Source organism: Pogoniulus pusillus, chromosome 7 (genome assembly GCF_015220805.1).
Source record: "Pogoniulus pusillus isolate bPogPus1 chromosome 7, bPogPus1.pri, whole genome shotgun sequence".
Classification (NCBI taxonomy): Eukaryota; Metazoa; Chordata; class Aves; order Piciformes; family Lybiidae; genus Pogoniulus; species Pogoniulus pusillus.
This window is the reverse complement of record NC_087270.1, coordinates 5,669,166-5,679,840: the sequence shown is the minus strand read 5'-3', so window position 1 is coordinate 5,679,840 and position 10,675 is coordinate 5,669,166. Positions and strand designations below refer to the sequence as shown.

Sequence of the window (10,675 nt, the reverse complement as noted above, 5' to 3'; positions counted from 1 at the left end):
CGCATGAAAACCAGGTGAGATATAAATGAGATAGGGAAAAAAGATTGTGCAGTGCATAGTTTCAGGCAGCAAATGCCAAAGCATTTCCAGAATGTTTGCAGTATTGTTTTTGCCCTTTTACTAGCCCATGTACCAAGCCTGAATTAGCTTGTTATTGGCTTTAAATGAGCTCCAACAATGATATAAGTGAAATGATCTAAGTGAAGTAATCTAAGTGAAATGATCTAAGTGAAATAATCTAAGTGAAATGATCTAAGTGAAGTAATGTAAGTGAAATGATCTAAGTGAAATAAGTGAAATAATCTAAGTGAAATAATCTAAGTGAAATGATCTAAGTGAAATAAGTGAAATAATCTAAGTGAAATAATCTAAGTGAAATGGTCTAAGTGAAATAATCTAAGTGAAATGATCTAAGTGAAATAAGTGAAATAATCTAAGTGAAATAATCTAAGTGAAATGATCTAAGTAAAATAATATAAGTGAAATCATCTAAGTAAAATAAGTGAAATAACCTAAGTGAAATAATCTAAGTGAAATAATCTAAGTAAAATAAGTGAAATGTTCTAAGTGAAATGATATAAGTAAAATAAGTGAAATGATCTAAGTGAAATGATCTAAGTGAAATAATTTAAGTGAAATGATCTAAGTAAAATAAGTGAAATAACCTAAGTGAAATGATCTAAGTAAAATAAGTGAAATAATCTAAGTGAAATAATCTAAGTGAAATGATCTAAATAAAATAAGTGAAATAATCTAAGTGAAATCATTTAAGTAAAATAAGTGAAATAATCTAAGTGAAATAATCTAAGTGAAATGTTCTAAGTGAAATAATCTAAGATAAATGATCTAAGTGAAAGGATCTAGATAATCTAAGTAAAATAAGTAAAATAATCTAAGTAAAATAAGTAAAATAATCTAAGTGAAATAATCTAAATGAAATTATCTAAGTGAAATAATCTAAGTGAAATGATCTAAGTGAAATACTCTAAACAAAATGATCTAAGTGAAATGATCTAAGCAATGATACATTCATAGTGGCTTAATTCAATGGAATTTAAGGAAGATTTCTGAAGTCAGATGGTGAAGGTAGAGTAACTCTATTAGCTACATTGTCAACAGGAGAGCAGAATTAGAGACTAAATGACAAGTTGTCTATAAAGAATAACAGCCTGTGTGGATGGGAACCTGCTTTTATCGTAGGTCCTACCCCTGTCGAAGCTTGAAACAGGTCAGAGTCCTTAGCAGTGTCTTTTCCAGGTTGGGGTTGCTGAAAATCAGGACAAGGGAATGAGCAACTGGCAGAGCATGCTGAAATAGTGACATGAAAAACATCCTCAGGTGTTCTTTCTTTCCAAAGTAAAATAGCAGCAAGAGAAATCCAGTGAAGTTGATGCTGTAAATGCAGATGAAGAACAGGATAGATTTGATGGCTTTGATGTGGGCGTTCACGTTGAGGTTCCTCATTGAGTTGGCCTGCATTCTGCATTTGTGCCTCCAGAGTGAAGAGAGGAGGAGAAGGGCAGAGAAGATGGCTGCTATGAATGCAGTGCTTGATACAAAGCCACTGATTAAAAACAAAAGTAAGATAAGTCCATCTCTTGTGAAACTTGGTATCCCTAAATGTTTTGTGGCTGTAGAACTGGAGATTTTAAAGTTTCTGTCAGTAATATAATAGCCAACTAATGCCATGCTTAGTGATACAAGCAGAGAACCAAACAACAGCCAAGGCACCATCCTGTCGGTTTTTCTCTTCAGGTAGATGAAGAAGGTGTGCTGGAAATTTGCAATTTTGACACAATAAAAGCCACAAAGAGAGGCAGAAGCCCACATATTGGAAGAATGAAAAAAGCTGAGGATAGCTGCAAACGTTTGGGGCATGGGGTGAACATAAAAGCACTGGGCACAGATGAGTGTAAGAAATGAGTACACCCATGTGAAGCATGATTCCCCAAACCTGCAGCATCCCAGAACCAGCAGGATCTTCTCATTAGAGTTAAAGATCTTCTTGTTCACCTGAGCAACACACAGCACACAAACAATGAAGCCGTTTATCCACAAGCCAGCAAATGCCTGGATCGTGGTGATGGCAAAAGCCATGGCATCGTAGGAAGTGACATTGAATTTCTCTTGAGAGGAGCAGGCTGCCATGCTCCTGCATGGGGGTGGGTGCTGTGCCCGAGGTGGAGGCTGCAGCACCACAGCTTAGCGCAGGCTGTCAGCCGCTGTTTGCCAAGTGTCAGCTATGGGAGCAGGAGCTTTATAGAGCTGCTGCTTTTGGTGCTGCTGCTTTTGGTGCTGCTCCTATTCAGAGCAGGGCAGGTGCAGGAATGGAAATGTGCTGGGTGTTGCCTTAGCTGGTGTCAGTGTCGGTGGTGGAGATTTGCCTTGCAGCTCGGATGAGCTGTGTTGGGTGACACAAACAAAGCAGAAGTTTTCCTGCAGTGGGCAATGCTTTGACTTAGTGGCTGCCCCATGTCTGACCTGTGTCAGGGTTCATCCTCTGCCTTCTCTTGTCTCTTTGTCATCTCTGATGCTCACACAGAGAGGTGTGCTGCACAAAACACAGTCAGGGGAGCCTCTGTCATCTTTTACTGTGTTGTGCAGACACAAACGATGCCTTCCTGCTCTCCTCTCAGCTTTTGCAATTAACATCCTGGGTCTACTCTTGTATTCTGAGCAGAAACTCTTCCTCTGGTTTGAGATTTGAGAGCAAGGACACAGAAATTTGTGAGCCCTTTGCCCTATTGCCCTATTAGATCTCCTAGGCTTGAGGAAAAGGTCAGAGAAGCCTTCTGCTTCTAGAGCTACAATAAACATTGCTATCCAAAATGAAGCAATGCCAAAGCTCAACAGCTTCTGTTAGAGAGAATTCATGGTCAGTGTGGCTCACAGAGTCATAGAACCATAGTATTGCAGACTCAGTCAGGCTGGAAAGGATGTTTAAGACCATTTGGTCCAGCTGTACCCCAACAGCCATGACCACTGAACCCTAGCCTGGAGTGTCACAGCTAGATGCTTTTGAACACCTGCAGAGATGGCCAGTCCCTGGGCAGCCTGTTCCAGTGCCTCAGCACTCTCTCAGTAAAGACCTTTTTCCTAATGCCCAATCTAAACCTCCTGTGGCACAGCTTATAACCAATTTGCTCTTCTCCTATCACCACTTGCTTGGGAGGAGAGACTAACACCAGCCTCAGAGCAACCTCTTTGTGTTTTCAGGTAGTTGTAGAGAGCAATAAGTTCTCTGCTTAGCCTTCTCTTCTCCAGACTGGGCAACTCCAGCTCCCTCAGCTGCTCCTCACACACCATGCCCTCCTAACCCCTCAACAGCCTCGTTGCTCTTCTGAGGACCCCAATGTCTTTCCTATACTGTGACACTCCAAACAACACTCAAGCTGTGGCCTAGCCAAGGCAGAGTATAGGGGCACAATCACTTCCCTAGTCCTGCTGGATGCTCTGTTTGTGATACAGGCCAGGATGCTGTTGGACTTCATGGCCACCTTGGCACACTGCTGGCTCATCTTCAGCTGGCCATGCACCAACACCTCCAGATCCATTTCCACCAGGCTGATTTCCAGCCACCCTTTAGCAAGCCTGCAGCAGTGCTTGGGGTTATTGTGACCAACATGCATCACCTGGCACTTGTTCTTTGTTGCACCTCATTCCAGTGACCTCATCTCGTCTATTGAACCTGTCCAGCTCTCTCTGCACTGCCTTCCTACCCTTAAGCAGATCAAAACTCTTGCTTAGTTTAGTGCAGTCTGCAAAGCTGCTGATGGTGCCCTCAATCCCCTCATACAAATAATTAATGGCAATATCTTTTTCCTCTCCATCTCCCTCCTTTCATCACCACCTCCCCTTTTCCACCATATCTCTCTTTTTCCAACCTCACACTGCATTTCTCTCTTTCTCTCCCTTCTCTCCCCACCCCCAAACCTAGAGCACCTGAGTCCTGTTGGAGTCTCCACCCAGCCCAAGTGTGACCACTTTGCCCTTCCTGCCCACTCTCCTTTTTAATTTGACCCAGGAAAGGTAGAAGCCCTAAGGTTGCCCCACTGAGCAGAGGAGTACCCTTCCTGTGATCACTGGTGAGTCCCCATGGCACACACTGGGTGAAGGGGACAAATGACTGCAGGGTCTGGTTGTCCCCCAGTTAGGCAGGAATAGGCTTCATGGTTACTCTAACATCACCCATGGGTGCTGGTTGGACCTCCTTAGGCTGAGCTCCTCTATGTTTGGCTGCTATGTGGTGCAGTCAACATGCTGGAGGGAAAGGATGCTATCCAGAGAGAGCTTGACAGGCATGGGAAGTGTGCCAGTGCTAACCTCATGAAGTTCAACGAAGCCAAATACAAGGTCAATGGGACAGTCTCAAACACAAAGTACAGGTTGGGTAGAGAATGGATAGAGAGCAAGCCTGAGGGTAAGGCCTGAGGTGCACTGACTGATGAGAAATGTAACATGTGCTCCTCATCCTGCTTGGGTGGTGAGTAACAGACTCCAACAGGATATCTGCCTTGTTGGTCTTTCTCTAATACTTACCTAGAAACTCTTGACCTTATCATCACAGCTGTTGAGTTCTAGACAATCAAAACACTTCCAGGCATACAGTGCCACTCCAACCAGCTCTACTTCCTTGCTGTCCCTTCTGAAGAGTTTGTAGCCATTTATTGCAGTGCTCCAGTCATGACAGTTGTCCCTCCATGTTTCTGTGAGGGCTGTGAAATAAGATGGGAAAGCTAAGGGGTTGGCAGAAAGACAGGGAGATCACTGAGGTATGACTTTCACTGGGCAAACAAACTCAACCTGGAGATAATCAATTTCATTTATTGCCAATTGAAAAGAGAGTAAAATGGTCACAAGAAAAGACAGGACTAAGATACCTTAGTTCCAGCCTCCCAACTTCTTCCTAGTTTCAACTTCACTCCTTTCTTCCCAACACATCTACCTCCATCCTCTGAGAAGTGGAAGGACTACAGAGCTTAGGGCCAGTCCATACTATGTTATCTGTTCCATTCTTTTTTCCTCTTGCTCTTCTTCTGCTTCAGTGTGGTGTCCTTCAGATGGGAGACAGTCCTTCAGCATAGGCCTGCTGCAGTGTGGGGTCTGCACGGGATGCAGTCCCTCAGGTCTAGTCTGGTTGTCCTCCTGTGATGCTCTCCACAGTCTCCAGGTGCATATCAGCTCCATCAGAGTCCTCAATGGGCTGCATGTGAATTTCTGCTCCTTCTTTGGCCCTGTTTGTTGCAGGCCTCTTTCTCACAAGTTCCCTCAGTGCCAGGCAGGGCTTTGCCATTTGTGAGACACAGTTTTCCTGAAAAGCCCCCAAGAATGGTGGTGGACTGAGCTGGTCCTGTGGTGGGCACAATGGTGGCAGCCGGAGCTGACTTTTCACAGCACAGAGCAGCCTTGAGTTTGCTTCATCGAGTTCTCCCTGGGCCCCTCCTCAGCCCTGCAGCTGTCACAACCAACCTGTGTACCTGCTCAGTGGTCACTGTGGGTGAAAGCACAGCTTTATTCCACTCCACCCTTTGCACAAGCCCCACCTGCCCTGGTGTTTTAGGGAGACAGAGTCATCTGGTCAAAGCACATCTGGAGTGAAGTCAGACCAGGAGAGCAGGGAGCAGAGCAAGGGTTGTGATGCTTTAGCATGGGGTGGTGCAGGGTTTTCAGTCACAGCAGAAATACATGGAAACCAGTACAGATAATGTCAGTGAAGTATTTTGGGGCAGCAAATACCAAAGCTCTTCTAGAAGGTTTGCAGTATTGTTATTGTCCTTTTGCAGCTAGCCCATGTACCAAGTCTGACTTTAACTGAACACCAAGGATGATCTAAGTGAAATTGTCTCAGCAATAATACATTCCTAATGATTTAGTACAAGGAAAATTAAGGAAGATTTTTAAGTTAGATGGTGAAGTTGAAGTAATTGTATTAACTACATTGTCAACTGGGAAGTTGAATTAGAGCCTAAGTTACATGTGATCAGTAAATAATAAGAACATTTGTGATGAGAGCCTGCTTTTCTCGTAGATCTTAAACCTTGTGAAACTTCCACTTGCAACAGGGTAGAGTCCTTAGCAGTGTCTTTTCCAGTTTGGTATTGCTGAAAATCAGGACAAGGGAATGAACAACTGGAAGACCATACTGAAGTAGTAAAATGAAAAGTAGTGGAAGGTATTTTTTCTTTGTGGCATCAATCAATATCAAGATGAATCCAATAAAGTTAATGCTGTAAAGGAAAATGAAGAACAGAATTGATTTGATGGCTTTGATATGGGCATCCACGTTGAGATTCCTCATTGAGTTTGCCTGCATCCTGCATTTGTGTCTCCAGAGAGAAAAGAGGAGGAGGAAGGTAGAAAAGAAGGCAACCATGAATGCAGTTGTTGATATGAAGACACTGATTGATAACATAAGAAATGAATTTCCACCTGTTCCGACACTCAGTGTCCCTAAAATTATTGACTCTGTGGAATTGAAGTTTTCAAAGTTTGTTCTCTCTGTAATGTCAAATCCAAGGATTCCCATGATCAATGCAAAGAGCACAGAACCAAACAGAAGCCATGGCACAATCCTGTCAATTTTTACCTTCAGGTAGATGAAGAAGGTGTGCTGGAAATTGGCAATCTTTAGACAATAAAAAACACAAAGAGAGGCAGAAGCCCACACATTAGAAGAATCTAAAAATCTTGTGATAGATGAAAATATTTGGGGTATGGGATAAACATAATAGCAGTGGGGATAAATCATTGAAGTAAATGAATATGCCCAACTGATGCACAAATCCCCAAACCGGAGGCTTCCAAGAAACAGCAGGATCTTCTCATTAGAGTTAAAAACCTTCTTTTTCACCCAAGAAACACAGAGCACACAAACAATGAAGCCGTTTATCCACGTGCCAGCAAGTGTCTGAAGTGTGATGATGACAAAAGCCATGGCATCGTAGGAAGTGACATTAAATTTCTCTTGAGAGGAGCAGGCTGCCATCCTCCCGGTTGTCAGCTGCTGTTTGCCAAGGGTCAGCTATGCAACCAGGAGCTTTATAGAGCTGCTGGTGCTGCTGCTTTTGGTGCTGCTCCTACCCAGAGCAGGGCAGGTGCAGGAATGTAAATGTGCTGGGTATCGTCTTACCTGGTGAGTCGTGAAGATTTGAATTGCAGCTCGGATGAGCTGTGTTGGGTGACACAAACAAAGCAGAAGTTTTCCTGCAGTGGAGAGTGTTTTGATTTCGTGGCTGCCCCATGTCTGATCCGTGTCAGGATTCATCCTCTGCCTTCTCTTGTCCCTTTTTCACCTCTGGTGCTCACACAGAGGGATGCTCTCAGCAAAGCACAGTTAGGGAAGCCTCAGCCATCTTTTACTGTGTCGTGCAGATACAAACGAAGCCTTCCTGCTGTCTGCTCAACTTTTGCAATTGACATCCTGGGTCCAGCCTTGTTTTCTGAGCAGAAGCTCTTCCTCTGGTTTGAGTTTTAAGAGAGGAATTAGTGAGTTCTTCACCCTATTGTCATAGAATCACAAAATCAGGCTGGAAAAAATGTTTAAGATCATTGAGTCCAGCTGTAACCCAACTACTATGACTACTAAACCATATCCTGAAGTATCACATCTACGTGCCTCTGTACAACTCCAGAGATGGCCACTCCCTGGGCAGCCTGTTCCAGTGCCTCAGCACTCTCTCAGTAAATACCTTTTTCCTAATGTCCAATCTAAACCTCCCGTGGCACAAGTTACACCCATTTCCTCTTTTCCTATCACTACTTGCTCGGGAGGAGAAACTAACACCAGCCTCACCATAACCTCTTTTCAGGTAGTTGTAGAGAGCAATAAGTTCTCTGCTTAGCCTTCTCTTCTCCAGACTGGGCAACTCCAGCTCCCTCAGCTGCTCCTCACACACCATGCCTCTTAAACTGGGGGATGGGGTCGGGGAGCAGTGTGTTCCCCTGGAAATTCATGAGGAATTAGTTCAGGACCTGCTGAGCCACCTGGACACCCACAAGTCCATGGGACCAGATGGGATCCATCCCAGGGTGCTGAGAGAGCTGGCAGCTGAGCTGGCCAAGCCACTCTCCATCATTTTCCAGCAGTCCTGGCTCACCGGAGAGGTCCCAGGAGACTGGAAAATGGCCAACGTGGTCCCCATCCACAAAAAGGGTCGGATGGAGGAACCTGGGAACTACAGACCTGTCAGCCTGACCTCAGTGCCAGGGAAACTGATGGAGCAGGTTCTCTTGGGGCCAATAACTGCGCACCTGAGGGATGGCAAAGATCTCAGGTCCAGCCAGCATGGGTTTAGGAAGGGCAGATCCTGCCTTTCTAACCTGATCTCCTTCTATGATCAGGTGACCCGCTTGGTGGATGTGGGGAGGCCTGTGGATGTGGTCTATCTGGACTTCAGCAAGGCCTTTGACACTGTTCCCCACAGCAAACTGCTGGCTAAGCTGTCAGCCCGCGGCTTGGATGGCAACACTCTGTGCTGGGTTAGGAACTGGCTGGAGGGCCGGACCCAGAGAGTGGTGGTGAATGGTGCCACATCCAGCTGGCGGCCAGTCACTAGTGGTGTCCCTCAGGGATCAGTGCTGGGCCCCATCCTCTTTAACATCTTCATAGATGATCTGGATGAGGGCATCGAGTCAGTCATCAGCAAGTTTGCAGATGACACTAAGCTGGGGGCAGATGTGACTGAGCTGGAGGGCAGAAGGGCTCTGCAGCGGGACCTTGACCGCCTGTACAGATGGGCAGAGGCCAATGGGATGGGGTTCAATAGCTCAAAGTGCAGGGTGCTGCACTTTGGCCACAACAACCCCATGCAGAGATACAGGCTGGGGTCGGAGTGGCTGGAGAGCAGCCAGACAGAGAGGGATCTGGGGGTGCTGATTGATACCCGCCTGAACATGAGCCAGCAGTGTGCCCAGGTGGCCAAGAGAGCCAGTGGCATCCTGGCCTGCATCAGGAATGGTGTGGTCAGCAGGAGCAGGGAGGTCATTCTGCCCCTGTACTCTGCACTGGTCAGACCACACCTTGAGTGCTGCGTTCAGTTCTGGGCCCCCCAGTTTAGGAAGGACATTGAGATGCTTGAGCGTGTCCAGAGAAGGGCGACGAGGCTGGTGAGAGGCCTCGAGCACAGCCCTACGAGGAGAGGCTTAGGGAGCTGGGGTTGTTTAGCCTGGAGAAGAGGAGGCTCAGGGGTGATCTTATTGCTGTCTACAACTACCTGAAGGGTGGTTGTGGCCAGGAGGAGGTTGCTCTCTTCTCTCAGGTGGCCAGCTCCAGAACAAGAGGACACAGCCTCAGGCTGCGCCAGGGGAAATTTAGGCTCGAGGTGAGGAGAAAGTTCTTCACTGAGAGAGTCATTGGACACTGGAATGGGCTGCCTGGGGAGGTGGTGGAGTCGTCGTCCCTGGGGCAGTTCAAGGCAAGGTTGGATGTGGCACTTGGTGCCATGGTCTAGCCTTGGGCACTGTGGTAAAGGGTTGGACTTGATGATCTGTGAGGTCTCTTCCAACCTTGGTGATACTGTGATACTGTGATACTTCTGTAGCAGCCTCATTGCTCTTCTTAGGAAATGCTCCAGGACCTCAGTATCTTTCCTATACTGTGACACTCAGGAGTGAACACAGTGGCCTCATCAGGGCAGAGTATAGGGGCACAATCCCCTCTCTAGTTCTGATGGACACTCTGTTTGTGATACAGGCCAAGATACTCTTGGCTTTCTTGGGCACCTCAGCACACTGCTGGCTCATCTTCAGCTGCCATCCATCAGCACTTCTGTATATTTATTTATATATATATATATCACAGTATCACAGTATCATCAGGGTTGGAAGAGACCTCACAGATCATCACACACACACAATCTGCAGAGGTTCAACAGGTCTGTGAGGTTTGGCTTCCATACCTGAGAAACATACTCCTTCTGGGTGATGGTTTTCATACTGAAGCAGGAACAAAACCTGTTGAAATGCATGAAAAATGTAGACTTGGCTTTGGGCATGAGGTGAGACATCCATCTCAGCCTGAGCTTCTGAAGAAATCAATAATTCAGGTTGTGCTCTCTTATGATAAAAAGATCTCTTGTTTTTAGATACCCCTCTTTGGTCCATTACAATGGACAGCCCCCTACCACTCATTCCATTGCTCTTGGTCACCAGTGGGGTGGAGGTGGAAGATAAGGTGGGAAATCTTATGGTTCAAGGTAAAGACAAGGAGATTGCTCACCAACAACTGTAACAGGATAAAAAAAAACCCTTGACTTAAAGGAAATAAAGTTAAAGTATTGCCAACTTAAAGCAGAGCAAGATGGAGAGAAGCAAAAACAACACTAAGATGCCTTGTTTCTTCCCCTCCCCATTCTTACTAGGCTCGTAATCATTCTTCCATTTCCATATCCTCAGGAACCATGTCCCAAGCAGTGCAGGAGGATGGGCAATGGAGCTTGCAGTCAGTCCATAATGTGCTGTCTTTTCCACTCTTCTCCTGATACAATGCGGTATCCTTCTGATTGGAGACAGTACTTCTGGATAAGCCTGCTGCAGTGTGGGGTCTGCATAGGATACAGTCCTTCAGGTCTATCCTGGTTGTTCTCATGGGATGTTTCACACAGTCAAAAGGTAGGTATCTGCTCCACCATGGTCCTCAATGGGCTTCAGGTGAATTTCTGCTCTGCCATCTGGAACA

The 10,675-nt window shown here is 45.8% G+C and overlaps 2 protein-coding genes across 2 annotated transcripts; both read right to left on the bottom strand.

The window, feature by feature from the left end:
* Positions 1 to 1,203: 1,203 nt before the first annotated feature.
* Positions 1,204 to 2,148, bottom strand: LOC135177075 (taste receptor type 2 member 40-like). Its single transcript, XM_064146739.1, has one exon. It carries the CDS (start codon positions 2,146 to 2,148, stop codon positions 1,204 to 1,206), a length of 945 nt encoding a protein of 314 aa, XP_064002809.1.
* A 3,391-nt stretch (positions 2,149 to 5,539) lies between these two features.
* On the bottom strand, positions 5,540 to 6,985 carry LOC135176626 (taste receptor type 2 member 9-like). The gene has a single exon (XM_064145758.1). It carries the CDS (start codon positions 6,983 to 6,985, stop codon positions 6,032 to 6,034), a length of 954 nt encoding a protein of 317 aa, XP_064001828.1. The 3' UTR covers positions 5,540 to 6,031.
* Positions 6,986 to 10,675: the final 3,690 nt, after the last annotated feature.

What these genes read in the sequence shown, in the direction of transcription:
- LOC135177075 (XM_064146739.1), bottom strand. Translation starts at nt 2,148, where the DNA reads ATGGCAGCCTGCTCCTCTCAAGAGAAATTCAATGTCACTTCCTACGAT.
- LOC135176626 (XM_064145758.1), bottom strand. Translation starts at nt 6,985, where the DNA reads ATGGCAGCCTGCTCCTCTCAAGAGAAATTTAATGTCACTTCCTACGAT.